Here is a 27,795-nt window from a genome sequence, read left to right on the forward strand (position 1 = left end):
ACACAAGAGTTCCTGAGCCGATTCTTCTGGTGGCCAACTTGCCTGAAGGATACCAAGGACTATGTTCTCTCTTGCAAGGTATGTGCTCATTACAAGACTCCTCATGTGGCACCTACGGGTCTTCTACAACCATTACCTGTTCCATCCCACCCTTGGGGGTCTATATCAATGGACTTTATTGTGGAGTTGCCTACATCGGGGGGCATGAATACAATCATGGTGGTAGTTGATCGCCTGACTAAAGCTGCTCATTTTGTTCCGTGCTCCGGCCTCCCTTCAGCTAAAGATACAGTGAACTTGTTTATACAGAATGTCTTTCGGTTGCATGGGGTTCCGGATGAGATCATCTCTGACTGTGGAGTGCAGTTCACTTCAAGATTCTGGAAGGGGTTTTGCTCTGCACTCAATATTAATGTCTGTCTCTCTTCCGCTTACCATCCCCAGACAAATGGTCAGACTGAGCGGACCAATCAGACGCTGGAACAATATCTAAGATGCTATGTCAGCCATCTCCAGGATGATTGGATGGAGTTGCTGCCGTTAGCCGAATTTTCATATAACAATTCTCAGAGCGCCTCCACTAAATTTACACCTTTCTTTGCCAATCTGGGTTATCATCCGTGTATCTTACCTAGGTCTCCAATTAATTCTCCGGTTCCGGCAGTGGAGGAAAGGCTGACTGCGATGAGGCAAAATCTGGAGGTTCTGAAGGAATCCCTGACCACAGCTCAAGAACGTTATAAGAGATTGGCTGATAGATTCCGTAAACCTGCACCCATGTTCAAGGTAGGAGATTCCGTGTGGTTAGCAACTAAGAATCTGAAGTTAAACGTTCCTTCACAAAAACGTGGACAGAAATTCATTAGCCCTTTCAAGATCAACGGTATTGTGAGCTCTGTGGCCTGCCAGCTGAAGCTGCCTAGGACTATGAAGGTACACCCAGTTTTTCATGTATCTTTACTAAAGCCTGTATCTCCTAATACCTTCCAGGGACGTGTTGTGCCACCTCCACAGCCTGTGGTGATTGATGGGCAAGAACGATTTGTGGTGGAGGAAATTATTGATTCCAGGATTCGCAGGAATCAGCTCCAATATCTGAAAAGATGGCAGGGATATCCCCCTGAGGAAGACTCTTAGGAACCTGTGGAAAACATCAATGCCCAACAGAAGATTTCTCATTTTTATCAGAGATTACCTGAGAAACCAGGTCCAGGATCGTCCTGAGGCCGCTTCTAAGGAGGGGGTAATGTCAGGACTCTGAACATTTTTTATTACCTTTTGTGCATTACTGCCCCTTTCCAAGATGGCATCTTTGGTCTCATGTGCAGTGTCTTCCTGCTATAAAAGTCCACCCGAGCCTTCAGTCTGTGCTAGAGTATTCTGCCTTGCATCCAGCTCCTGACCCTGTTCACTTCCTGGCTGTATACCTGCTCCTGTGAAGTGATCTTGCTACTCTGCTCTGAGTTCCTGCTGCATACACCAGTTTCCAGTAATCCTCCTTCATCTGCTGCTGGTGTTTACTTCCATCTGCATTTGTTGGACATGTAAGCTGTTGCTGCTCTGCAAAGACCTGAGACTATTACCCAGGCCTCCCTGGTTGTGCTAAGATATTATTTGAACTGCCTTATAAGCATATCTATCTGTGTTTGGACTAGACAAGGACTTATTCGTGTCAAGTATCCTCAAGAATAATTGTGCTTCATAGACTTTCTGCGTGATTGCATTTTCCTCTGAAGTTCCCTATAGACTGCTAAGCTGCGTTTAATATTTACACCAAGTGTTGTGGACTTGAGTTTCACTCTGCACCTGTTTGAATCACCGTGTGATAATATAGACTTTACCACTTATAAAACTGTGTCCTGTAGTTGTCTTGTTCCATGCAGAGTCTCCTGAGTTATCCCCTATAATTATTACACTGGCTTCCTGCAGCAGCAACCCTGCCTCCTGTGACCCTGCTCCATCACCGCTGACTACCTGTAGCAGCGAGCCTGCCTCCTGTGACTGACCTCCGCCGCTGACGCTTTCCTGCAGAAGCTACCCTGCCTCCTGTGACCCCTCTCCACAGCCGCTGGCATCCAGTATCACTAACCCTGCCTCCTCTGAATCTGCTCTACTGCTTCCAGCTTTCTGCAATAGCAACCCTGCCTCCTGTGACCTCACTCTACTGCCGCCCTCTCCCCGTAAGATACATTTGGACTATAAGATGTACCCCATTTTCCTCCCAAATTTGGAGGGAAACAACTCCGTCTTATAGCCCAAAAAATACTGTAGCTATGTTACAAAATTGCAATATAGCCGTAAAAATTGAATGCTAGACTGTGGCTCAGCATGACATCTAATTTTTTTCCACAAAGATAGTGAGGGAAAAAAAACGGTCGGTCACCTGCACTGCCCCATTGATTAACATTGGCCCAAGTGCAGTCCGTTTTATTTCAGACAGCACTCAGTCTCAAAATACTGTTGTGTGAATGAGCCTTTATAGAGTAACAGCACTGGAGGACTCCATTGTGGATGTGCAGCAGTGGTCTGTGGGTGTCTTTCCCCATTAGTGGTGAATATTGCAGTCTAATACTGAAGGACACAATGGTAGCACACCTTTTCCCGACATTTTTCTGTGCTTCATTTATCGTTTGTACCTGGTACCACCTGCCCATGCTGCTACCACACGCCCATGCTGCTACCACACCTGGAGACACCAAGCCGAGGCTGAAGTTGGTTTCTTATTCGGAGCTGAAGTTGGTTTGTTATTCGTCAGTTTCTTATTTGGCAATTAAAGGGCCACTGTCACCCCCTCCAGCCGTTATAAACTAAAAGAGCCACCTTGTGCAGCAGTAATGCTGCATTCTAACAAGGTGGCTCTTTTAGTTTTAGGTTCAAGTATACCCCAAATAAAGAGTTTTTATACTTAGCCACAATTCCTGTCTCTAGCCAGGTAGGCGGGTCCTCACTCCCCAGCTTGACCAGCTCCTCTGCCGTCACTCCAATAATCCTGCGCTTTCGGCGCCGCCCCCTCAGCGCTGTTATCGTTTCAAAACCGGCGCCTGCGCGGGCATTGCGGCCAGCCACCTTTGGAATCCCCGCCCCGCGCATAATGCATAACACATAGTGCGGGGCTGGGATTCCAAAGGTGGGTGGCTGCAATGCCCACGCAGGCGCCCACACTCTGAACCTTATGATGGATTTATATGCTGTTGTGATTGATACACATGCCCTCTTCCTGTGCGGGTGACTAACAGTGAGAGGGGTGTGTTATGTGTGCGCTCCACTGCGGGCGCTATGCGGGTCAGCAGTCGGAAATGACGATTGTCAATCCAACACAGGAGGTGATCGCGCCTATACTGACGTAGGTGAAGTGTTGCGGTCCACTGACCGGAAATGACGGTTGCGCTCCAGATACAATGAGTGCGGAGGTCTTAGCGGAAATTATATGTGCGTCCAAATATGGGAGCGCTGGTTGCTTGGGAGAAACGCGTTGGGGTGGCTACATGACCATATGGGTAATATATTGATAGTTTTATTCTAGCCCTTGTGAGGGCGGCAGCAATGCAGGGGTACGACACGGAGTTTGACATCAATATATGTACTCCCTTCTTTGTCCTGACCCCTTAATCATATCATATGATACCAATGGTAACGGATCTCTATTCCTGTGAGGAGGCAAGTCCACACGACTGGGATCATGACAAGCCAACTTGGGTGAGATTGAACCAGTTTCTTTTACTTGAGCACGGTTTGGTTTACAAGCACCGGCACCTTATTGTCTTGTATTGTTGTCCTAATGTGTATTGTTAGTACTTTAATATATATTAAAGGTTAAGTTTTAATGGTTACCAACCCTGCTGCTAGATATATAATGTTTTTGGGTAGGTGCTGAAGGTCAGAAAATTTCTGACGTACGGCTTGCTATGGCACAAAAATGGGCATCAAAGTGGGCACCGAAGGGCGTTAATGAAATGGTTAAATGACTTTGGGCCACTGATATCACACTGCAGACATACAGAATAGCGCACCCCACATCAAACCCAGGTCTCTCCAGCCTGGCCCAAATGCGTTCTGGGCATCAGAGCTGGCATCAGTCGATTTTGGTCATTTGAATAAGTAACTGGTGTTTTTAAGGGGTTAAATGACTTTGGGCCACTGATCTCACACTAACAATACACAGATAGTGATGCCCTGCATCACACTCAGGTCCCTCCAGCCTGGCCCAAATGGGTTCTGGGCAAATAACCCCTTAAAAACATCAGTTTCTTATTCAAATCCGAGAAAATGGGTTGTTTGCTCACTTTGATGCCAGTTCTGATGCCCAGAACCCATTTGAGCCAGGCTGGAGTGACCTGTTTTTGATGTGGGGCTCCCTGTGCTATATGTATGCACTGTGGTATCAGTGGCCCAAAGGCATTTAACCCCTTAAAAACATCACTTATTCAATTGTGTGAAAATCTGCTGTTTGCCCACTTTGATGCCAGCTCTGGTGCCCAGAACCCATTTGGGCTGGAGGGACCTGGGTTTGATGCAGGGCATCACTGTCTGTGTATTTTATGTATCAGATCAGTGGCCCAAAGCCATTTAACTCCTTAAAAACATCAGTTACTTATTCAAATGGCCAAAAATTGACTGTCTGCCCACATTGATGCCAGTTCTGATGCCCAGAACCCATTTGGGCCAGGCTGGAGATAACTGGGTTTGATGTAGGATGCCCTGTTCTATATGTCTGCAGTGTGAGATCAGTGGCCCAAAGTCATTTAACCCTTTCATTACTGCCCTCCAGTGCCCACTTTGATGCCCGTTTTTGTGACAGATTTATAATTTTTGTTTTTCAGTGTATTCCCATCAGGGCCGCATCGTGTGCTATTATTGTGAGGATTAGTTTTTGTTGTTAAACCTACAAAAAAACAGAAAAGAAAAAGTTACCGAATAAGAAACTGACGAATAAGAAACCAGCTTGAGCCTGGTGACCCCGGGAGTGATGCAGATTCTCCCCGGTGCCCGGCGTCACACAGCTCGGCCTCAGGTCACATTCAGGGCCAGGAAGAGCTGGATGCGGGAATATGCCTGTTGGCCATTTTGCGGTCACCTCACCCAGCTTTCCCGGAGACACAGCATGGCGGCAGCACCGGGCAGGGCAGGGCAGGCTTTCTTGTTCGCTCCTCCTGTCACATTACTGTACAGTACGCCGCTCCCACCTCGCCGCCATTCTGCGCCGCTCGCCCCGCCCTCCCCGGCTCTGCCTTATGAACCGCGAGAGGACGACGACGCCATTTTGTGAAGCGGTTGGACGAAGACAAAAGCGGCGAGAGGAGCGACCGTGCGAACAGAACGAACCAGACGGCGGAGAGGGAGATATAGGCCTCGGCAGCGGTCGGCGGACAAGTGTCTATCTGCAGATCATTAGTCGGTGACTGAAAGCAGCAGCCATGAGCGCCGTGCAAGGGAATAACTTAAAGAGAGTAAGTGTGTGTGTGAGCCGCCGTGTACGTATCGTGTATCTGTCCGGAGCAGTGGTGACGGGATGTGTGTGGGCCAGTCATGCCGGTGTACGAGGCGTCTGAGGTGAGGAGCCCCTGCTGGCGGCATTGTCCGTGGTACAAGATGGCTCCTGCCGCCGGCTCCCGGGCGCTCCGGGCTCCTGCCGCCGCCAGTCCGGCTCCCGGGCGCTCCGGGCTCCTGCCGCCGCCAGTCCGGCTCCCGGGCGCTCCGGGCTCCTGCCGCCGCCAGTCCGGCTCCCGGGCGCTCCGGGCTCTTGCCGCCGCCAGTCCGGCTCCTGGGCGCTCCGGGCTCCTGCCGGCTCCTGGGCGCTCCGGGCTCCCGCACAGTGGTCAGTGGTGACTATGGAGGGTACTCTAGGTACAGCAGGCTGGTGCTCCCTTTTGCTTTCTCTGCAGCTCTTACGTGGGGGGAGTGTATTTGGTTCTGTTAGTAACTAGTGATACGTGTAGATCTCCTCCGATCGTGCTGAGACCTGTGTGGGACGATCTGTGGCTCCATCCTGGAGGCGACCCCAGTGTGAGCCCTGAGCTGCGGAGCCGCTGGTGTCTGCATCGGGCTCTGGCATGTGTCTGGTACCTGCGTTATAAGCGTAGGCTGCGCCACAACTGCTCGCAGTTTATTTTTTTTCTCTTTTGACTGTAAAATCACTTTGCCTGATATAAGGCTCTTGTTTCCGCCATTCGTGTTGTCATTTATTTTTTTCCCCCATTACTGCGGTCTATACAGTTTATGGCAAAGTGTTTGTATTGGTGGTGATGGGTGATTTCGGGGTCCTAGATTATGTTGTTGCTGGTAACTGACGTCTTCAGATCAGTTGTGTAGAGCATTGCTGGCTATTTTGGGGCGCTCGGTCTTTCCGCTGCCTATTGTATCAATCTTGTGTTTCATTGTTTGAATCGAGGGGGGTTTATGCCGTTAAATTATTGGAGTGTTAGAGTATTGTGATGTGATAGGACTGGACATTACTATTCATCTACTGCACTGGGAAAGCATTGCTGACCCAATGGTTGTACACAATCAATCAAATGTATTTAACATGTGAGTTGTCAAAAACACTACTTTTCCCCCTTTTAAAGGGCCACTGTCACCCCCTCCAGCCATTATAAACTAAAAGAGCCACCTTGTGCAGCAGTAATGCTGCAGTCTAACAAGGTGGCTCTTTTAGTTTTTGATTCCGTTATTCCCTCAATAAAGCGTTTTAAAATTTGCCCTAACTACCTGTCTGTAGACCTAGAGGCGGTCCGAAGTCTCCTCTGTGAATCTCCCAACGGCCGTCACTCTTCTCTTCTGGGGATGTGGTCGCCGCCCCCTGTGCGCTGTTTCTTCTTAAATCCGGCGCCTGCGCTGTGCGTGCCTGCCTGGGGCAGGCGCAGTCTTCATTGTCCGTCATAGGTCAGATGCAGGGTGCCTGACTGCGCCTGTGCGGGCAGTGTGGCCACCCTGTTGCTGAATCCCCGCCCCGCAGTGTGTTATTCATTATGCACAGTGCGGGGCTGGGGTTCCTGGGCATGCGCACTGCGCTGTTCAGACGCTCCCCCGCATTCCAGCGTTGCCGTAATATACAGGTTTCCTTGCCAGCGTTTGGAATGAAGCAGCCGCAAATAACAACGCTGGAAGGCGGGGGAGCTGGGGGAGCGTCTGAGCTGGGGGAGCGTCTGAACAGCGCAGTGCGCATGCCCAGGAATGCCAGCCCCGCACTGTGCATAATGAATAACACAGTGCGGGGCAGGGGATTCAGCAACAGGGTGCCCGCACAGGCGCAGTCAGGCACCCTGGATCTGACCTATGACGGACAATGAAGACTGCGCCTGTCCCAGGCAGGCACGCACAGTGCAGGCGCCGGATTTAAGAAGAAACAGCGCGAAGGGGGCGGCGACCACATCCCCAGAAGAGAAGAGTGACGGCCGTTGGGAGATTCACAGAGGAGGCTTCGGACCGCCTCCAGGTCTGCAGACAGGTAGTTAGGGCAAATTTTAAAACGCTTTATTGAGGGAATAACGGAATCAAAAACTAAAAGAGCTACCTTGTTAGACTGCAGCATTACTGCTGCACAAGGTGGCTCATTTAGTTTATAACGGCTGGAGGGGGTGACATAGTCCATGAGCCGGGCCAGATATCGGTACCACCCGGAGTGACTAATTTTCTTTGGTATTTTTAGGTAGATGCATGTCTGTAGTTTATTTTTTGATATGATAGCCCTTACATATACGTAGCTTATTAACCCCTTCAGCCCTAGGCCTATTTGTACCCAAGTGCCTAAGCCAATCTGACCTGTGCCACTTCATGGGCTAATAACTTTGGAACGCTTTCACCTATCCAAGCCATTCTGAGATTGTTTTCTCGTGACATATTGTACTTCACGTCAGTGCTAAATGGGAGTCAATATATTTTACCTTTCTATATAAAAAAATGCTAAATATTCGGAAATTTTGGAAAAATCGGCAATTTTTTAACTTTGAAATTCTCTGCTTTTTACAAAAATACTGATACCCCCCATAATAGTTATTAATTTACACTCCCCACATGTTTACTTCATATTGGCATCATTTTGAAAATGAAACCTTATTGTTTTACGACGTAATAGGGCTTATAGTTTTATGCGCAATTTTTCACATTTACAGCAAAACCCACTTTTCAAAGGACCAAGTCACTTCTGAAGTCACTTTAAGGGGCTTACATAACAGAAACCACCCATAAATTACCCCATTTTGCAAACTACACCCCTCAAGCTGTTCAAAACTCATTTTTAAAAACTGTTAACCCTTTAGGTGTTCCACAGGAATTTTAGCAGAATGAAGGCGAAATTTCAAAATTTCATTTTTTTTCCAGATATTACATTGTAATCCAATTTTACCTGCAACCTAGCAAGGGTTAACGGCAAACCCAAACTTGGTTACCCTAATTCTGCAGTTTATAGAAACACCCCACATGTACTCGTAAACTAAAGTATGGGCACACAGCACAGCTCAACACGGAAGGAGCGCTATGTGGTTTTTGGGTGGCGGATTCACTGGAAGAAATCTAGGGGGCCATGTCACATTTGAAGGCTGCCTGAGGTACCCCCACAGTGGAAACCCCAAAAAGTGACCCTATTTTGGAAACTACACCCCCAAGGAATCTTTTAGGGGGTATAGTGACCACTTTGACCCAACCAGTGTTTCACAGTAGTTGGAAACACTTGGTTGAGAAAATGGAAAAAGTGCATTTTTTACATGAAGGTGTCATTTTAGGCTCATTTTTTTATTTTTAAGAGGTGTACCAGCAAAAAATGCACCCCACTATTTGTTCACCAATCTCTCCCGAACACAACAACACCCGATATGTTGTCGTACACTGCAGAGATCTGTGTGTTGAATCCGGTGTAATCGCTGAAGGATCAGTGTCTGGAGTGATGGACGGCCGGAGGTACAACAGAGCAGTGAGACTACACAAGCTGGTCTATGAAGCACTTATGAGGCTTGCATGGAAAAACTTCCTTCCATGGCTAGAAGAAAACCATGCAAGGGACCTTCACCATCTGGATGAAACACTGAAGAACATCACAAACTTTCGCATCAGTGTGTCGCAGGGATCCTTCGAAAAGCTCTTGGATAATGAATCTTGCACACTTACCCTGAAGCTCTTTCAAGTTTATCTTGAGACCCTCAGAAATGAACAACTCTCAGCATTCTGGATGTCATACTTGGACATGGTCGAGACCATGCTGGCCCTGGTTCGAGCTTCAAGAGAAGGCAACTGGATGCTTCACCTAGGAGCAATCCGACAGATGATACCATGGTGTTTTGCCTATGACAAGGTCAACTATGCCCGATACCTAACCTATTACTATGCCACAATGTCTCGGCTGCCCATAGAACACCCAGAGGTCCATGAATACTTCATGCAAGGTGGCTTTTCGGTCCAGATCGGTAGCAAGAATCCTTTTGGACGAATTCCTGTGGACCAGACCATTGAAGAGACAATCAACAAAGACACCCAGACACCAGGGGGCACAAAAGGCTTCAGCCTCAAAGTTGGAGCTGTTTCCAGGTTCTACCTGACATCAGAGTACCGCAGTATGTACTTGAGGCAGCTGAGGGCCCTGGTAGGCCAACAATATACTGACTTCAGCCATTCAGACCTACAGGTGTCTAGGATTAGAAGAGATGAAGCCGATGTCCAATCTTTCGTTCAACTGCTGGAGACAGGTTGGGTGAACCCCTTCAACAAAGAGCATAATGGTGAACTTATCAGTTTGTCAACAGCGACTGTAGCACCACCAGATGTAGCCAAAGACCTTCAAGGGGCATACAGTATAGGAGAGGATGCATATCAAACATTCAAGGATGAGCGTTTGGGTACCGATAAGCCAACTACATTGTTTCATGACAAGATGACGAAGAACAAACTTAAAACGTTCTCTAACATCCAAATGAAGACACGCAGACAAGGTCTTGGCAAGGAGGTAATTTTGAAGGCTGACAGAAACCTATTTGGCCAGATGATACTTGTAGCTGAGAACAGAAAGCTACAAATGAGTGATGTCTTGACTCATCCCCTGGGTCCATTGCCATGGGCACTTGCCAATGGTGATGGGTCTATCCGCAAGACCAACAAGGCTGCCCTCGCAAGGGAGTTGGAGAGGAATGCTCGTCCTGCAGAAGTGATCCCCGAGCCCTCTGCAACCATCATTGATGGGATGAGCCTGGTTCAGAAACTGAAGGGAAACAATGCAACATTTGGCCAGCTAGCAGGCACAGCAATGAGTCGCGCTATCCATGAGGGTGCTAAGAGCAAGCGCATTGATATTGTCTTTGACGTCTACAAGGAGACATCCATCAAAGATACAGAAAGAGTCAACAGATATGAAGGCACAGGGATCCATTTCAAGAACATTCAACATGGGCACAACATCCAGCAGTGGAAAAAGCTTCTAAGTAGTTCCTCCAACAAGGCAAGTCTCATAAAGTTTCTGGTAGAAGAATGGAAGGCGAAACACCACAGGGAGAAGCTTGAGGAGAAGGAGCTGTATGTCACATGTGAGCAGCTCTGCTTTAAGATCACCAAAGAACAGTGGGAAGAGGCTGCTGACCTTAAGTCAAATCAAGAAGAAGCAGACACACGCCTCCTTCTCCATGCTCTTCATGCAGCAGAATCTGGTTACAAGTCGGTCATCATCACTTCGGAGGATACTGATGTCATGGTCCTGTGTCTGGGCATGTGCCACAAAATCCCATCCCACCTGTTCCAGAAATGCGGTACACAGAACCGGACAAGATTCCTGGATATCACCACTCTGAGCCGAACATTGGGAGGCAGCGTATGTGATTCATTGATTGGTATGCATGCATTTACAGGCTGTGACACCGTCAGTGCATTCGCTGGCCGTGGGAAGATGACGACACTCAAGCAGTTGAAGATGAACAAGACATACCAGGATGCCTTTCAGGAAGTTGGTCGTTCATGGGAAGTGTCTACCGAACTTTTTGAGAAGTTACAGGAAATCACCTGCCACATGTACCTGCCAACTACCCAAACAACTGAGGTAAACAGGCTCCGTTATCAGCTGTTCTGTGCCAGACGTGGAGTGGTAGAGTCAAGTCAACTCCCTCCTTGCCAGGACTGCCTTTTCATGCATGCACTGCGTGCAAACTACCAGGCTGCGATCTGGAGGAGAAGTCTGCAGAGCCAGCCATGGGTTGCAAACCCAACAGACTGCGGTTGGATGATAGATAACGACGGAAAGCTTGTTGTCAAGTGGATGCAAGGGGCACCAGCACCAGAAGCTATTATACAGCTACTGTCCTGCAAGTGTGTGCGGTCATGTGAACTTCCTCAGTGTACTTGCCTCAGCAATGGCCTGAAGTGCACAGACATGTGCAGATTACAGACATGCCAGAACAAGGGTACTGAAGACGAGCCAGTAGAACAACAGTCAGATTCAGAGTCCGATGTTGAAGATATTATGGAGTAACATATATATATATATATATATATATATATATATATATATATATATATATATATATATATATATATATATGCACATGACATGTTCAGTGTGTATTTACATAACTTGGATTAAATTTTGTTACAAATACTACATCTAGTCACTCCGGGTGGTACCGATATCGTCATATTTGGTTCTTGGCTCATGCTAAAATTCCTGTGGAACACCTAAAGGGTTAACAGTTTTTAAAAATGAGTTTTGAACAGCTTGAGGGGTGTAGTTTGCAAAATGGGGTAATTTATGGGTGGTTTCTGTTATGTAAGCCCCTTAAAGTGACTTCAGAAGTGACTTGGTCCTTTGAAAAGTGGGTTTTGCTGTAAATGTGAAAAATTGCGCATAAAACTATAAGCCCTATTACGTCGTAAAACAATAAGGTTTCATTTTCAAAATGATGCCAATATGAAGTAAACATGTGGGGAGTGTAAATTAATAACTATTATGGGGGGTATCAGTATTTTTGTAAAAAGCAGAGAATTTCAAAGTTAAAAAATTGCCGATTTTTCCAAAATTTCCGAATATTTAGCATTTTTTTATATAGAAAGGTAAAATATATTGACTCCCATTTAGCACTGACGTGAAGTACAATATGTCACGAGAAAACAATCTCAGAATGGCTTGGATAGGTGAAAGCGTTCCAAAGTTATTAGCCCATGAAGTGGCACAGGTCAGATTGGCTTAGGCACTTGGGTACAAATAGGCCTAGGGCTGAAGGGGTTAATAAGCTACGTATATGTAAGGGCTATCATATCAAAAAATAAACTACAGACATGCATCTACCTAAAAATACCAAAGAGAATTAGTCACTCCGCTTGGTACCGATATCGTCAAATTTGGTTCTTGGCTCATGGACTAACAGTGGCCCTTTAAAGATTTTGCTTTAGACGCCGCTGATTTCTAACTGTTTAGGCACCAGTTTAATAGTGAACACTTGGTGCGACAATGTGCTGCTTTGTGGATTCTCATAGAAGGATCCTTACATTGTGACCTATAGCGACATTCGCAAGTCTTTTCTAAATGTATTGGATTTTGGCGCTGGTCGCGCTCACGTCTTACACCTGCCCTAGACTCCAGGGCAACTTGTCTGTCATTTGGCCGTTTTATTTACAGCAAAATCGCAGCTGCAAATTAATCATGTGATGGTAATTCACAGACCACTTGCACAGATGGTTTTTGGTCGCTGACTTGTCTGACAAGTGCAGTTTTGTGACCCACGGTAGCTCCAGACCTAAAGAAGCTGTCCACTACTTGGACAACTTCTTCTCATACCCCTCGCTTGGCTCCCATAAAATAATAAAGCTTATACTCTCCTCCCGTGCTGGGGCCGTTCCCACAGTCCCGGCACTCCGTCTTATGGGGCTCCCATGCTGTTGCTGTGACGATGGCATCACTGTCTCTGCATCTTGTTGAATTGAGCAAGAAGAGGAAGTCCGAGATCAGCTGCAGCCTGGACTTCCTCTTCATGTTGATTTTCCCATAGGCGGGACAGTAACACCAGTTCTGATTGGGCGCCGGTGTCACAACTGCACAGGAAAGCAAGTGCTGACATCGCGGGAACGGCACCTGCACGGGAGGCGAGTACAGGCTTTATTGTATCAGCGCCAAACCTTTTAAGAAGGGGTTGTTCTAGTAGTTGACAACCTCTTTAAAGGGAACCTGTCGCCCCCAAAATCGAAGATGAGCTAAGCTCACCAGCATCAGGGGCTTATCTACAGCATTCTGTAGTGCTGTAGATAAGCCCCCGATGTATCCTGAAAGATGAGAAAAAGGGGTTAGATTTTACTCGCCTGGGTGGGCGGTCCAATCCGATGGGTGTCGTGGTCCGTTCCGGGGCCTCCTATCTTCATAGGATGGTGTCCTCTTCTTGTATTCACACTGTGGCTCCGGCGCAGGCGTACTTTGTCTGCCCTGTTGAGGGCAGAGCAAAGTACTGCAGTGCGCAGGCGCTGGGCCTCTCTGACCTTTCCCGGCTCCTGCGCACTGCAGTACTTTGCTCTGCCCTCAACAGGGCAGACAAAGTACGCCTGCGCCGGAGCCGCAGCGTGAATACAAGAAAAGGACGTCATCATAAGAAGATGGGAGGCCCCGGACCACGACACCCATCGGACCAGACCGCAGTGGGACCGCCCCTGGGTAAGTATAATCTAACCTCTTTTTCTTATCTTTCAGGATACATTGGGGGCTTATCTACAGCATTACAGAATGCTGTAGATAAGCCCCTGATGCTGGTGGGCTTAGCTCACCTTCGATTTTGGGGGTGACAGGTTCCCTTTAAGCTCCTTTTATTAGTACCTTGTCATGGGTTCGCTTTTCCATATGGATTTAGGCTATGTTCACACATTGCAGAGGTTTTTATGCTAATTTTCAGCTGCCTTTTTTAGGGTCTGTGCACACGTTGTAGATTTGGCTGTGGATCCGCAGCAGATTTGACGCTGTAGATTCGCAGCAGTTTTCTGTGTGGTGTACAGTACTATGTAAATCAATGGAAAACCAAACCTGCAGTCAGTGCACATGCTGAGGAAAATCCCGTGCAGAAATGCTGCGGTTTATTTTCCGCAGCATGTCAATTCTTTGTGCAGACTCTGCAGCGTTTTACACCTGTTCCATAATTGGAATCCGCAGGTGTAAAAACAGGTGAAATCCGCAGGTAAAACGCAGGGCTTTTTTACCTGTGGATTTTTCAGACTCTGCACGGAAAAATCCGCACACATATCCGCAACGTGTGCACATAGACTTAAAGTACCAGCTAAGTCTGAGATTTCAGAAATCTCATGCACACACATTAGGAAAATAAAACCAATTAACCCCTTTCTGACCTCGGACGGGATAGTACGTCCGAGGTCAGATCCCCTGCTTTGATGCAGGGCTCCGCGGTGAGCCCGCATCAAAGCCGGGACATGTCAGCTGTTTTGAACAGCTGACATGTGCCCGCAATAGGCGCGGGCAAAATCGCGATCTGCCCACGCCTATTAATTAGTTAAATGCCGCTGTCAAACGCAGACAGCGGCATTTAACTACCGCATCCGGCCGGGCAGCCGGAAATGACGGCATCGCCGACCCCCGTCACATGATCGGAGGTCGGCGATGCTTCTGAATGTTAACCATAGAGGTCCTTGAGACCTCTAGGGTTACAGATCCCTGGCAGCTGTAAGCGCCACCCTGTGGTCGGCGCTCACAGCACACCTGATTTTCTGCTGCATAGCAGCGAACAGATCGCTGCTATGTAGCAGAGGCGATCTTGCTGTGCCTGCTTCTAGCCTCCAATGGAGGCTATTGAAGCATGGCAAAAGTTAAAAAAAAAAAAAAAAGTGAAAAAGTGAAAAAAAAATATATAAAAGTTTAAATCACCCCCCCTTTTGCCCCAATCAAAATAAATCAATAAAAAAAATATCAAACCTACACATATCTGGTATCGCCGCGTTCAGAATCGCCCGATCTATCAATTAAAAAAAAAAAGCATTAACCTGATCGCTAAACAGCGTAGCGAGAAAAAAAAATCGAAACGCCAGAATTACGTTTTTTGGTCGCCGCGATATTGCATTAAAATGCAATAACGGGTGATCAAAAGAACGTATCTGCACCAAAATGCTATCATTAAAAACACCAGCTCGGCACGCAAAAAATAAGCCCTCAACCGACCCCAGATAATGAAAAATGGAAATGCTACGAGTATCGGAAAATGGCGCATTTTTTTTTTTTTTCTTTTTTGTGGCAAAGTTTGGAATTTTTTTTTCACCACTTAGGCTACTTTCACACTAGCGTTAACTGCAAACCGTCTCAAAACGTCTTTTTTCAGAAAAAAACGCATCCTGCAAAAGTGTTTGCAGGATGCGGTTTTTTCCCCATAGACTTGTATTGGCGACGTATTGCGACGGATTGGCATACGTCGTGTACGACGGATGCGTCGAAATTTGGCGCCACCTCGTCGGCAAAAAACGTTGATTGTAACGTTTTTTGTCTCCGCCTAAAAAACGTGTCGCGACGCATCCTGCGGCATGCGTCGTTGGCTACAATGGAAGCCTATGAGCAACGGATGCGTCGGGACACGTCGTACGACGCAATGCAGCGCTGCAATACGTTTTTTTACACTGAGCATGCTCAGAAGCTGGATTTTGTTGCCAATTGGCCAGACACCCCCAAATCTATATAAACCTGGCCTGGGCTATATCCTATGCTATAGGATCCTATCCTATCCTAGGATCCTATCATATCCTATCCTATCCTATCACTATGATATCCAGGCGATTCGTCTCAAATATTACGTCATACCAAACTCGCAATCCTCACAAGAACACCTTCCATCGCTGCCACAAAACTAAAACCCACAAAGATGGGCTGTAAAAACAGTAACTATATAGTTTTCCATATTTTCCAGTAGCCAATCAAATTTGGGAGCCTCCCATTTTAAAAACGGATCCGTCGGAAAAACGGATGGTAAAAACGGATGCAACGCATCCAGTATTTTCGACGGAAACGTTTAGCAGATTTGCGACGGATCCGTCGAAATGCTGTATGCGTTGCACACGTTTTTCACTTTTTTGACGCATCCGTTTTTTCAGCAAAAAAGACGTTTTGAGACGGTTTGCAGTTAACGCTAGTGTGAAAGTAGCCTTAGGTAAAAAATAACCTAGTCATGTTAGGTGGCTATGAACTCGTAGTGACCTGGAGAATCATAATGGCAGGTCAGTTGTAGCATTTAGTGAACCTAGCAAAAAAGCCAAATAAAAAACAAGTGTGGGGCTGCACTTTTTTTGCAATTTCCCTGCACTTGGAATTTTTTTCCCGTTTTCTAGTACACGACATGCTAAAACCAATGATGTCGTTCAAAAGTACAACTTGTCCCGCAAAAAATAAGCTCTCACATGGCCAAATTGACGGAAAAATAAAAAAGTTATGGCTCTGGGAAGGAGGGGAGTGAAAACGAAAAATCCCAAGGTCATGAAGGGGTTAAGGCTGTGCACACGTTGCGGATTTCCTTCAGATCCACAGCGTTTTTTACCTTGCAGAAACGCTGCAGATCTGCAAGTGATTTACAGTACAATGTAACTAAATGAAAAAAAATGCTGCGCTAATGGTGCGGAAAACTCCGCGGATTAAAAGAAGTAGCATGTCGCTTTTTTTTTTTTTTTTTTGTGTGCGGATCTGCAGCGTTTTTGTACCCATTCCATTATAGAAATCCTCAGGGGTAAAAATGCATTAAATCCGCATTAAAAAAAAAGCGTCAAATCCGTATCTGCATTTTCTGCCAGAGATGCAGAATCTGCACAAAAAATTCCAGAGGCTAATCCGCAACATGTGCACATAGCCTATGTCGGATAACTGCTGCATTTTTTTAAAACTTCTCAGCATTTTTATTCTGCGGATGTGCAGCGTTTTTTCACCCATAGGAAACAATGGGTAAGTGTAAAAGAGCAGGTATCTGTTTTTGGTACAAAAACCTAAGAAAGGTAAATCATGCTTTGTTGGGCCACTAAACCTTATCAACATGCACAAGGGACAATAAAAATTAATCAAAACCTGCTTTTTGTAAGCAGCAGCTTTACTGCCAGAAGAACAGGTTTTGCCTGTGGAAAGAAACGCAGCAAAAATACAACGTGTTAACACATAGCCTTATGGTTGAAAATTTAGCATTCTATTACAGTAATGGCCATGTGACACTTTACCAAATCCACACAGCGCAGCAGACCCCTTGACAATCATATTTAAAAAGCAAAATGGGTAAAAGCAACTTTTTAGATTCCACAATCCAATGAAAATATGGTACATAAGATACAGTAGTATGTGACTGCATGGGAAAAAGTGAAAAAAAAGACAGATATAATGTTAAGTCAATCAATGCCAGATCCATAATGCATACATACATGGTAAAGCGCAACACCACTATTGTAATAATAGCAGAAACAATGAATATCCCATACAGAACAAAGTATAGTGCCAAGTTTTGCTAAAGTGTCTGATGGGAGATATAGATCCTCTGGCAAAAGAATGCTACCAAAAAGTAAATTATAATTGTGGCACTATATATACACATACGAGTGCATGCACTGGATGCAGAGTAATAAATTATAACCCAAGTGGCTGAAAAGTATATTTACTTCTTAGTCACAGTAATTGAATGGCCATGTGTACATATTCATGCCTATGCAAACGTGCAGTGTAACAAATACCAGGTGGCAGAGTATTGTTTGCTTCCTAATAATCTCAGCACCAAAAATAGAATGACCAACAAATTGACACAGTGGCAGACCACCTCATAGAAAGGTGCATATATGAATAAGGTGCTAAATATGGTGGGTTGTAAAGTTTATACACACACCCTCAAAGGATATTCAAAGGGTTAAATAACGAATTGAAGGGAACTATTTTACCTTTTTGTCATAGCAATATATGTATTACTCAAGCAATAAATACACATTCATGCGTATGAAGAGTGCAAAGCAACCAACGGATTAAGGGAATCTGTCTCCAGAAATAACACTGTTAACCTGCAGGTTAATAGTATTATGATGCTGTCCGTCGCCTGCACGCAGCCAAATGCAGTGGGGAGAAATTATCTTTCTCCAGTCACCTTCCACGACAGCAGTATCGGAGGATGTCTCCCCGCCCTAATAGGGGACAGGAACAGGAAGAGGTTAAATACCCTCCCCTTCCTGCACCCACCAGTGTTTTTTCCTGTCCCCTATGGGGCAAGAAGAGGTTTTTCGATAGTGCTGCCGTGGCCGGCGAACGGGAGTGCTGGTTACCTGTCAGCCGGGCAGTCGCGGTCGGGAGCTCCGCTCTCCTCCTCTCCCAGACTGCTCCCATCTCCGCGGTTTCCGCGCGACTTGGGACCTCCGCCCGCTCTCCCTGCGCCACTTTCGAGTGGTAAAGCAGAGCGGTGTAGTGCTCCGGGGTCCTCCTGCAGCTCCCCGGCTTCCTCCTCTCCCACACGCTGCTGCGGGCTGGCGCGCGCGCACCGGAAGTGCCGCGCTCCGGGACTTCCGTTTTTTTTCGAACGGAGAATTGGCGTGCACCGGCCGGCATTCTGCGCCTAGGAACAGCAGCGGCGACTGGGGCGGGTGTCTGGGACACCCCCCCCCCCCAGGGACACTTGGAGAGGAGGAGCACCAAACTCGCTGGAATCTCGGTAAGACTATTTATTCCTGACTGGGGAGCCCTCCTAGTGAGACATCTGTCTGACTGTATCTCTGACGGTATGGACGGCGACAAACCCTCTCACTCTGCCACTGCAGAGCCCAGCGCGCACCCCTCTACTGTAAGTAGTGGGATGATGTCCCTTGCTGTCCATGTTTCCTTTAAAAGTTTAAGCGGCTCAGTCTACCTTCTCTCTCGTTCCAGGGAGACAAGGTCACTGGCACTAGGAAGCCCAGCCGCAAATGTGGTGCTTGTTCAGCCAAGCTCCCCTCAGCGTACACAAAGAAGCTCTGCCAACCATGCACAGACGAGGTGCTGCGTAGCGAACAGCCTTCTTTAATGGATAGCATTAGAACCCTCATCAGGGAGGAGGTTCAGTCCTCTATGGCAACCTTCTCTCGAGCCCCGACTCCGCAGCCTCCCCCCTCCTAAAAAGAGGAGATTGGGCCGGGTAGACTCTGACTCGGGCGAGATACATACCTCGGGTTCAGAATATAGCTGGGAAAAAGAGGGTTCTACTTCCACTTCTGCTCCCAAATCCGATAGCAGAAAATACCTCTTCTCCTCTGAGGATTTGGAAGAATTAATCTCCATGGTGAGAGGCACCATGGGGGTAGAGGAGGAGACAGAGGACCACTCCGTGCAGGATGAGATGTTTGGGGGTCTGAAACCTAAGGCGGTAAAAGGATTCCCCATACATGAAAACATCGAGAACCTTATTCTCCAGGAGTGGAGCCTGCCAGAGAAGGGACTGAACACCCCATCTGAGTTTAAAAACCGCTTTCCCCTGGAGGGAGATTGCTCTTTATTTGATATGCCCAAAGTGGATGTTCAGGTGTCAAGGGTAACCAAGAAGACGGCCCTACCCTTCGAAGATGCCTCCCAACTGAAAGATCCTATGGATCGTAAAACAGAGAGCTTACTGAGAAAGTCTTGGGACACCTCAACCAACTTGTTGAAATCCAACGTGGCCTCAACATGTGTGGCCAGATCGTTGTTTCTTTGGCTTCGTACCTTAGAGAACCACCTCGTACAAGGTACATCCAGGGAGGACATCCTTAATTCTCTCCCCTTGCTCCAAAAAGCAACCGGATTCCTTGCGGACGCTTCCGCGGAATCAGTCCGAGTGGCCGCTAGATCCGCTGTCCTTACAAACTCAGCTAGGAGGGCCCTGTGGCTTAAGTCTTGGGGAGGAGACATTACCTCAAAGTCTAAACTTTGTGGTATTCCTTTCCAGGGCCATCATGTCTTTGGACCAGCCTTGGATGACATCCTGGACAAGGCGTCAGACAAAAAGAAGGCCCTTCCAGAACAAAGGATCCCGAGGAAGCGGTTTTTTCGTCCCCCTCGTGAACAACCAACCCAACAGAACTATAGGGGAAAAGGCAAAACGGGGCGATGGAGCTACCCCAAAGGGGGGAAAACCAGAAACATCATGGTTCCCCAGCCCCAGCAGTCCTCTGAAAAACAATGACTGCTCCCAGGTCGGGGGTCGACTCTCGGATTTTCTCTCCAGGTGGCAAGAGGATCACCAGGGATCAGTGGGTCCTGCGTACCATACGGGACGGCCTAAAATTGGAATTCGAGAGTCCTCCCCCTTACCATCTAACGGTCACTTCCCCACAATCTCCAAAACTTCAGGAGGCTCTGAGGGCGGATATTCTAAACCTGCTCCGGGAAAAAGTAATTTCCCATGTACCTCATCGGGAAAGAGGAGAAGGCCATTACTCCCATCTCTTTCTGGTGAAGAAACCCTCAGGGAAACACCGTATCATCGTAAACCTGAAACCCCTAAATCAGGTGATAAGATATCGAAGATTCAAGATGGAATCTATCAGATCAGCAATCCCGTTGATTGGACGGAACTGGGTAATGGCCACGTTGGACCTGAGGGACGCATATTACCATGTGCCAATACATCCAGACCACAGGAGGTTCCTCAGGTTCGCCATTTCCCAGAACAATCGGATCAGCCATTACCAGTTCAATGTCCTTCCGTTCGGAGTATCATCTGCCCCCACGGGTCTTCACCAAGATCATGCTGGAAGTGATAATCTTCATCCGACAACAGGGGGTCTGCGTCATTCCATACTTGGACGACTTCCTCCTCATAGCACCGTCAGCTTCTCGCCTCAATCAGGACGTGACAAAGGTTCTCAACATCTTAACGTCTCTCGGGTGGATTCCGAATCTGGAAAAATCAGATCTCCAACCATCTCCACAGAAGAAATTTCTAGGAATTCTTCTGGACTCAGAGAAGAGAATGTCCTTCTTACCCAGGGACCGTCGGATCGATCTTATCCACAAGATCTCCAGATTCAGAGTCCAGAAATTCCCAACTCTAAGGGACTCTATGTCAATCCTGGGTTCTCTAACATCATGTATCCAGGCAGTTCCCTGGGCACAGGCCCATACAAGGACTCTACAATCTCATATCCTGTCCTATTCAAGAGGACACCAGATGGCTCTATCCAGGAAGATCCCTCTTCCCACTCATGTAAGATCCTCCCTTTCATGGTGGCGGAACCCCCGAAACCTACAGCGGGGAGTCAGCTGGGATCAGACCCCTCTCCAAGTCCTTACAACAGACGCAAGTCAGAGAGGTTGGGGTGCCGTGATAGAGAAATCCCACTTTCAGGGGTTGTGGTCCCCAGATTTGAGACGCAGCTCCTCAAATCTGAGAGAATTAAAAGCAGTGGAGGAGGCGCTAAAAGCCTCATCGGCCCTCATCCAGGGTCACCATGTACGGGTGATGTCCGACAATATGACCACTGTCGCCTACCTCCGACACCAAGGGGGCACGAGATACTCAAGCCTGAAGTTAACTGCTGGAAGGATTTTTTCCTGGGCAGAGAAACACCTCCTGTCCATCTCTGCAGTACATATAAAGGGACTGGACAACTCCCAGGCAGATTACCTCAGCAGGAGGGATTTTCATCCGGGGGAATGGTCCCTAAACCAGGAGGTGTTCATGTCCTTGGTCCAGAAGTGGGGAACCCCCGAGGTGGACCTGTTCGCCAGCAGACAGAATGCAAAGACAGACAATTTTTTCTCCCTAAACACCTCAAACGAGACTCGGGGACTGGACGCATTCTCCCATCCTTGGGAATTTACCCTAGCATATGCCTTCCCGCCGATTCCGCTACTATCCAGAACATTGCAGAAAATCCGGATAGATCAAGTCTCAACCATCCTGATAGCCCCATGGTGGCCAGGAAGAAGCTGGTTCAACGCGTTAATAGACATGTGCCTGGAAGGTCCAATCCTACTTCCCCAGAGACGCGACCTGCTTCAACAGGGCCCTCTATTTCACCCAGACCTACACAAGCTGAAGTTAGCAGCCTGGTTTCTGAGGCCGAGATCCTGAAAGCCAGGGGGCTTTCTCAAGACGTGATTGAAACCCTACAAAAAAGTAGGAAACCGATAACCAATGCCATCTATGGGAAAATATGGAAGAAATTTTCTTCATGGTGTTCTCCGAACAAACCAGATCCATTTAACCCGAAGATTGCTCAGATCCTTCAATTTCTTCAGAATGGCTTGGATTTGGGACTCTCACCAAGTATCCTAAAAGTCCAAGTGTCGGCACTCGGATCTTTCTTTGACCAAGATCTGGCAAATCACCGATGGATCAAACGGTTTATAGCTTCGGCAACAAGAATCCGTCCAAGACGTCTCATCCACACCCCTCCGTGGGACTTGAATCTGGTCCTAAAGAGTCTAACCGGTGACCCGTTTGAACCCCTTTCAGCCTCCAACTTGAAAATCTTGACCCTAAAAACGGTCTTTTTGGTGGCTATCACTACCGCCAGGCGCATAGGGGAGATACAGGCTTTATCAATCCAAGAGCCATTCCTGACCGTAACTATGGACAGCATAATCCTGAGATTAGACCCTTCCTTTATGCCTAAAGTGGTCTCTGAATTCCATAGAAATCAGGAAATTATCTTACCCTCTTTCTGTCCGAATCCATCTAACCCAAAAGAGGAAGTCTTCCATACCCTGGACGTCCGCAGAGTAGTCCTATTCTACCTTCAACAAACAGAAAGTTGGAGGGTAGATCAGAATCTATTCGTCCAGTGGTCAGGACGAAATAAAGGCAAGAAGGCAGCCAAAAGTACAATAGCAAATTGGATTAAACAGGCCATTAGCCTTGCCTACTCATCCCAGAACCTGACTCCTCCAGCTTCTCTAAAAGCACACTCCACCCGTGCAGTCTCAACTTCCTGGGCAGAGAGGGGTAGCGCATCTTCGGAGCAGATTTGCAGAGCCGCCACCTGGTCGTCAGTTCATACTTTCACCAGGCACTACAGGCTCAACTTCAACAGGGACCTATCGTTTGGCAGACGAGTTCTCCCGGCTGTTGTCCCTCCCTAAAGAAATTAGCGGTTGGTATTGCTCCGATACTGCTGTCGTGGAAGGTGACTGGCGAAAATAGAATTAGAACTTACCGGTAATTCTCTTTCTAGGAACCTTCCACGACAGCACTAATTTCCCTCCCTATCTGATTTATGTATTAAATATTTCCTGCACTTAAGTTGTAACTAAACATGCTACTGTGTCCAGAAAAAAACACTGGTGGGTGCAGGAAGGGGAGGGTATTTAACCTCTTCCTGTTCCTGTCCCCTATTAGGGCGGGGAGACATCCTCCGATACTGCTGTCGTGGAAGGTTCCTAGAAAGAGAATTACCGGTAAGTTCTAATTCTATTTTATTCTCCCCGCCAGCATTCAGTATTCAATCATGGGGCGGCGCTGGTTCAGTCACCCCTCAGATTACATAGCGACAGCTGACGTCAATGTAGAGCCAGTGTCAGGGCCGGAGTGATTAAACCAGCCACACCTCGATGACTGAATACTGGCTGGGAGAATAAAGTTAATATTCTCCCAGCTGCGTGCAGGTGTCGGGCAGCATAATAACGCTGTTATTTCTGGTGTTGGGTTCCCTTTAAATACAGTACCAGGTGGCAAAGAGATATTTACTACCTAATTACATCACCACATAAATGTACCAAAAAACAAGTAAGGCTGCTTTTTTTTTTTTTTTTTAAATGCACAGTTTAAAGGGAATCTGTCACCTCATTTTTGGCCTATAAGCTGCGGCCACCACCATTAGGGTACCGTCACACAGTGCAATTTTGATCGCTACGACGGCACGATTCGTGACGTCGCAGCGTCGTATGAGTATCACTCCAGCGTCGTAGACTGCGGTCACACTTTGCAATCACGGCGCTGGAGCGATGCCGAAGTCCCCGGGTAACCAGGGTAAACATCGGGTTACTAAGCGCAGGGCCGCGCTTAGTAACCCGATGTTTACCGTGGTTACCAGCGTAAAAGTAAAAAAAAACAAACCGTACATACTCACCATCTGATGTCCGTCAGGTCCCTTGCCGTCTGCTTCCTGCTCTGACTGAGTGCCGCCGTACAGTGAGAGCACAGCACAGCAGTGACGTCACCGCTGTGATCTGCTCTCACTTTCCGGCCGGCAGACAGTCAGAGCAGGAAGCAGACGGCAAGGGACCTGACGGACATCAGATGGTGAGTATGTACGGTTTGTTTTTTTTAACTTTTACGCTGGTAACCAGGGTAAACATCGGGTTACTAAGCGCGGCCCTGCGCTTAGTAACCCGATGTTTACCCTGGTTACCAGCGAACGCATCGCTGGATCGCTGTCACACACAACGATCCAGCGATGACAGCGGGAGATCCAGCGACGAAAGAAAGTTTCAAACGATCTGCTACGACGTACGATTCTCAGCAGGGTCCCTGATTGCAGTAGCGTGTCAGACACTGCGAGATCGTAACGATATCGCTAGAATGTCACGAATCGTACCGTCGTAGCGATCAAAATTGCACTGTGTAACGGTACCCTTAGGGGCTCATCTACAGTATTCTGTAATGCTGTAGATAAGCCCCCCGATGTAACCTGAAAGATAAGAAAAACAAGTTGGATTATACTCACCCAGGGGCGGTCCGGGGCCTCCCATCTTCATGCGATTGACATCCTCTTCCTTGCTTCTGTCGCCGCGCAGGCGTAATTCTCTGCCCTGTTGAGGACAGAGCAAAGTACTGCAGTGCACAGGCGCCGGGAAAGGTCCGAGAAGCCCAGCGCCTGTACACTGCACTACTTTGCTCTGCCCTCAACAGGGCAAATCGGTATGCCTGCGCAGGAGCCGCGACAGAAGCAAGGAAGAGGACATCATCGTATGAAGAGCGCAGGCGCCGGCTCATTTCAAAACAGCGGTGAGGAGGCGGCGCCAAGAAGATTTGAGTGACGGCTGTGTGGCGTCTGCAGCAGGGGGGAAAGGCCTGCCTTCTTGACTGAAGAAAAGGTATTTAGGACAAATTACAAAACTGATTATTTCAGCAGTTACAGCACCAATAACTAAAAGAGCCACCTTGTCAGAATGCAGCATTACTGCTGCACAAGGTGGCTCTTTTAGTTAAAAACGCCTGGGGGGGGGCGGGAGGTGGTGACAGGTTCCCTTTAAAGTTTCTAAATATGATTGCCAAGGGTCTGTTTTCTCTTTGGATTGTCTTTTTTGACCCTGTAGTACTCTAGGGCCTTATTAGGTCATGTTTTCAGTGCTAGCCAGTGCTCGTCTTTCTTTTGGTATGTATGAGCTTACACAAGACGGTTTAAGGCTACTTTCACACTAGCGTTAACTGCATTCCGTCACAATGTGTCGTTTTGCCGAAAAAACGCATCCTGCAAAAGTGTTTGCAGGATGCGTTTTTTCACCATTGATTAACATTAAGCGACGCATTGTGACGGATTGCCACACGTCGCACCCGTCGTGCGATGGATGCGTCGTGCAGTGGCGGACCGTCGGGAGCTTGCTCCGTCGTAAACGTCTTTTCCGACCGCACATGCGCGGCCGGAGCTCCTCCCCGCACCTCACAATGGGGCAGCGGATGCGCTGGGAAAAATGCATCCGCTGCCCCCGTTGTGCGGCGGAGACAACGCTAGCGTCGGGAACGTCTGCCCGACGCACAGCGACGGGCCGAGCCCGACGCTAGTGTGAAAGTAGCCTAACAGTGCAAAAACTGCATTTAAACTTTTTTTTTACACACACACACACACACACACACACACACACACACACACACACACACACACACACACACACACACACACACACTTGCCAAATACCGCACTATAAAGCTACCGTACATGACCAGGAATAGCAGCGTTTTGGAAGAAGCACAATTGTTTCCTTCTGCATTACAAGCACAGTAGATGGGATTTATAGAAATGCTATGCCCACTCTGCTTCTCTTTAACCCCTTCAAGTCGCGGCCCTTTTTCGTTTTTGCATTTTCATTTTTCGCTCCCCTCCTTCCCAGAGCCGTAACTTTTTTATTTTTCCGTCAATATGGTCATTTGAGGGCTTATTTTTTGCGGGACGAGTTGTACTTTTGAACGACATAATTGGTTTTACCATGTCTTTTACTAGAAAACGGGAAAAAAATTCCAAGTGCGGTGAAATTGCAAATAAAGTGCAATCTCACACTTGTTTTTTGTTTGGCTTTTTTGCTAGGTTCACTAAATGCTAAAACTAACCTGCCATTGTGATTCTCTAGGTTATTACGAGTTCATAGACTCCTAACATGTCTAGGTTATTTTTTATCCAAGTGGTGAAAAAAAATTCAAAAATTTTGCTTTAAAAAAAAAGTGCCATTTTCCGATACCCGAAGTGTCTCCATTTTTCGTGATCTGGGGTCGGGTGAGGGCTTATTTTTTGCGTGCCGAGCTGATGTTTTTAATGATACCATTTTGGCGCAGATACGTTCTTTTGATGTTGTCGTGGCGACGAAAAAAATGTAATTCTGGCATTTCGGATCTTTTTTCTCGCTACGCTGTTTAGCGATCAGGTTAATGCTTTTCTTTATTGATCGGGCGATTCTGAACGCGGCGATACCAAATACATGTAGGTTTGATTTTTTTTTTTTTTTTTTTTCATTGTTTTATTTAGGATGGGGCGAAAGGGGGGTGATTTAAACTTTTATATTTTTTATATTTTTTTCATATTTTTAAACATTTTTTTTTTTACTTGTGCCATGCTTCAATAGCCTCCATGGGAGGCTAGAAGCTGGCACAACTCGACCGGCTCAGCTACATAGCAGCGATCATCATATTGCTGCTACGTAGGTGAAGTGCAGGCTTGCTATGAGCGCCGACCACAGGGGGGCGCTCACAGCAGGCCGGCATCAGTAACCATAGAGGTCTCAAGGACCTCTATGGTTACTGTCCTGACACATCGCCGACCCCCGATCATGTGACAGGGGTCGGCGATGACGTCATTTCCGGCCGGAAGCGGTAGTTAAATGCCGCTGTCTGCGTTTGACAGCGGCATTTAACAGGTTAATAGCGGCGGGTGAATAGCGATTTCACCCGCCGCTATTGCGCGCACATGTCGGCTGTACAAAACAGCTGACATGTCGCGACTTTGATGTGGCAGGGGACCTGACATGCGCCGTACTATTACTGCGCATGTCGTGAAAGGGTTAAATGCTGCATAAAATCACCCACAGTGCGGGTTTATGAGCCTCAGCATGTCAATTTCTGTACTCGTATTGATTGTGGTAAATCTTCATGGTAAGCTAAACACATGCATTTAGTATAACACAGCGTTTTGGACACTGAAAATACGCTGCATCCAAAACACTACTATTCCTGATCGTAGGCACGTAGCCCAAGAGTGGCCAATCCTGTAAAATCACATGCAGTTTTCAATTTCATTTTTTTAACACTAAAATAATTACGGTAATTCAAACCTGCTTCACAAAGTAATGAACCTTAATGAGATTGAGGCCTCATTCAGACGTCCGTTTTATATATACGTGATTGTTATATAACAAGTAGTCATTAGTCTATGGGGCTGTTTTACATGTCCATGAAAATAATTTTTCCCTCCATATGAGAATATCTGCAGGGGTCAGATGTGACAGCATAGTGGATGGGATTTCAACAAATTCAATGTTCACTATGCGTGCACAGACGTCTGCGGATCACACAGACATATGTCTGCAAGAGAAATTTTACCAATTGGATGTGGTAAATCAGCATGGTTCAGTGAATACATGCGGCTTCACCTGTGTTCAATAGACGCCAGCTCTTTGGACACAGCGAACATGCTCTGCGTCCAAACCCACTGCTACTTCTGGATCGTGGACACCTGGCCTTACTG

General features: G+C 47.3%; 1 protein-coding gene and 1 long non-coding RNA gene across 3 annotated transcripts in view; one reads left to right on the top strand and one right to left on the bottom strand.

Moving 5' to 3' along the window:
• The window catches only part of LOC143781856 (uncharacterized), a 67,692-nt gene extending 62,580 nt beyond the window's left edge, over window positions 1-5,112 (bottom strand). Inside the window, exon 1 of the long non-coding RNA XR_013216822.1 lies at window positions 4,912-5,112. This is a non-coding gene — a long non-coding RNA (uncharacterized LOC143781856). The remainder of the gene's footprint in view (window positions 1-4,911) is intronic.
• Window positions 5,113-5,259: 147 nt separating this feature from the next.
• The window catches only part of TRA2A (transformer 2 alpha homolog), a 46,707-nt gene continuing 24,171 nt past the window's right edge, over window positions 5,260-27,795 (top strand). The window contains exon 1 of one of the 2 annotated variants that reach the window (XM_077268751.1): window positions 5,260-5,447. In XM_077268751.1, coding sequence (XP_077124866.1) covers window positions 5,415-5,447 — 33 coding nt within the window. In that variant the 5' untranslated portion in view covers window positions 5,260-5,414. The remainder of the gene's footprint in view (window positions 5,448-27,795) is intronic. The other variant, XM_077268752.1, reaches the window with a different exon arrangement.

The sequence above is a fragment of the Ranitomeya variabilis genome, chromosome 6 (genome assembly GCF_051348905.1).
Source record: "Ranitomeya variabilis isolate aRanVar5 chromosome 6, aRanVar5.hap1, whole genome shotgun sequence".
Taxonomy (NCBI): Eukaryota; Metazoa; Chordata; class Amphibia; order Anura; family Dendrobatidae; genus Ranitomeya; species Ranitomeya variabilis.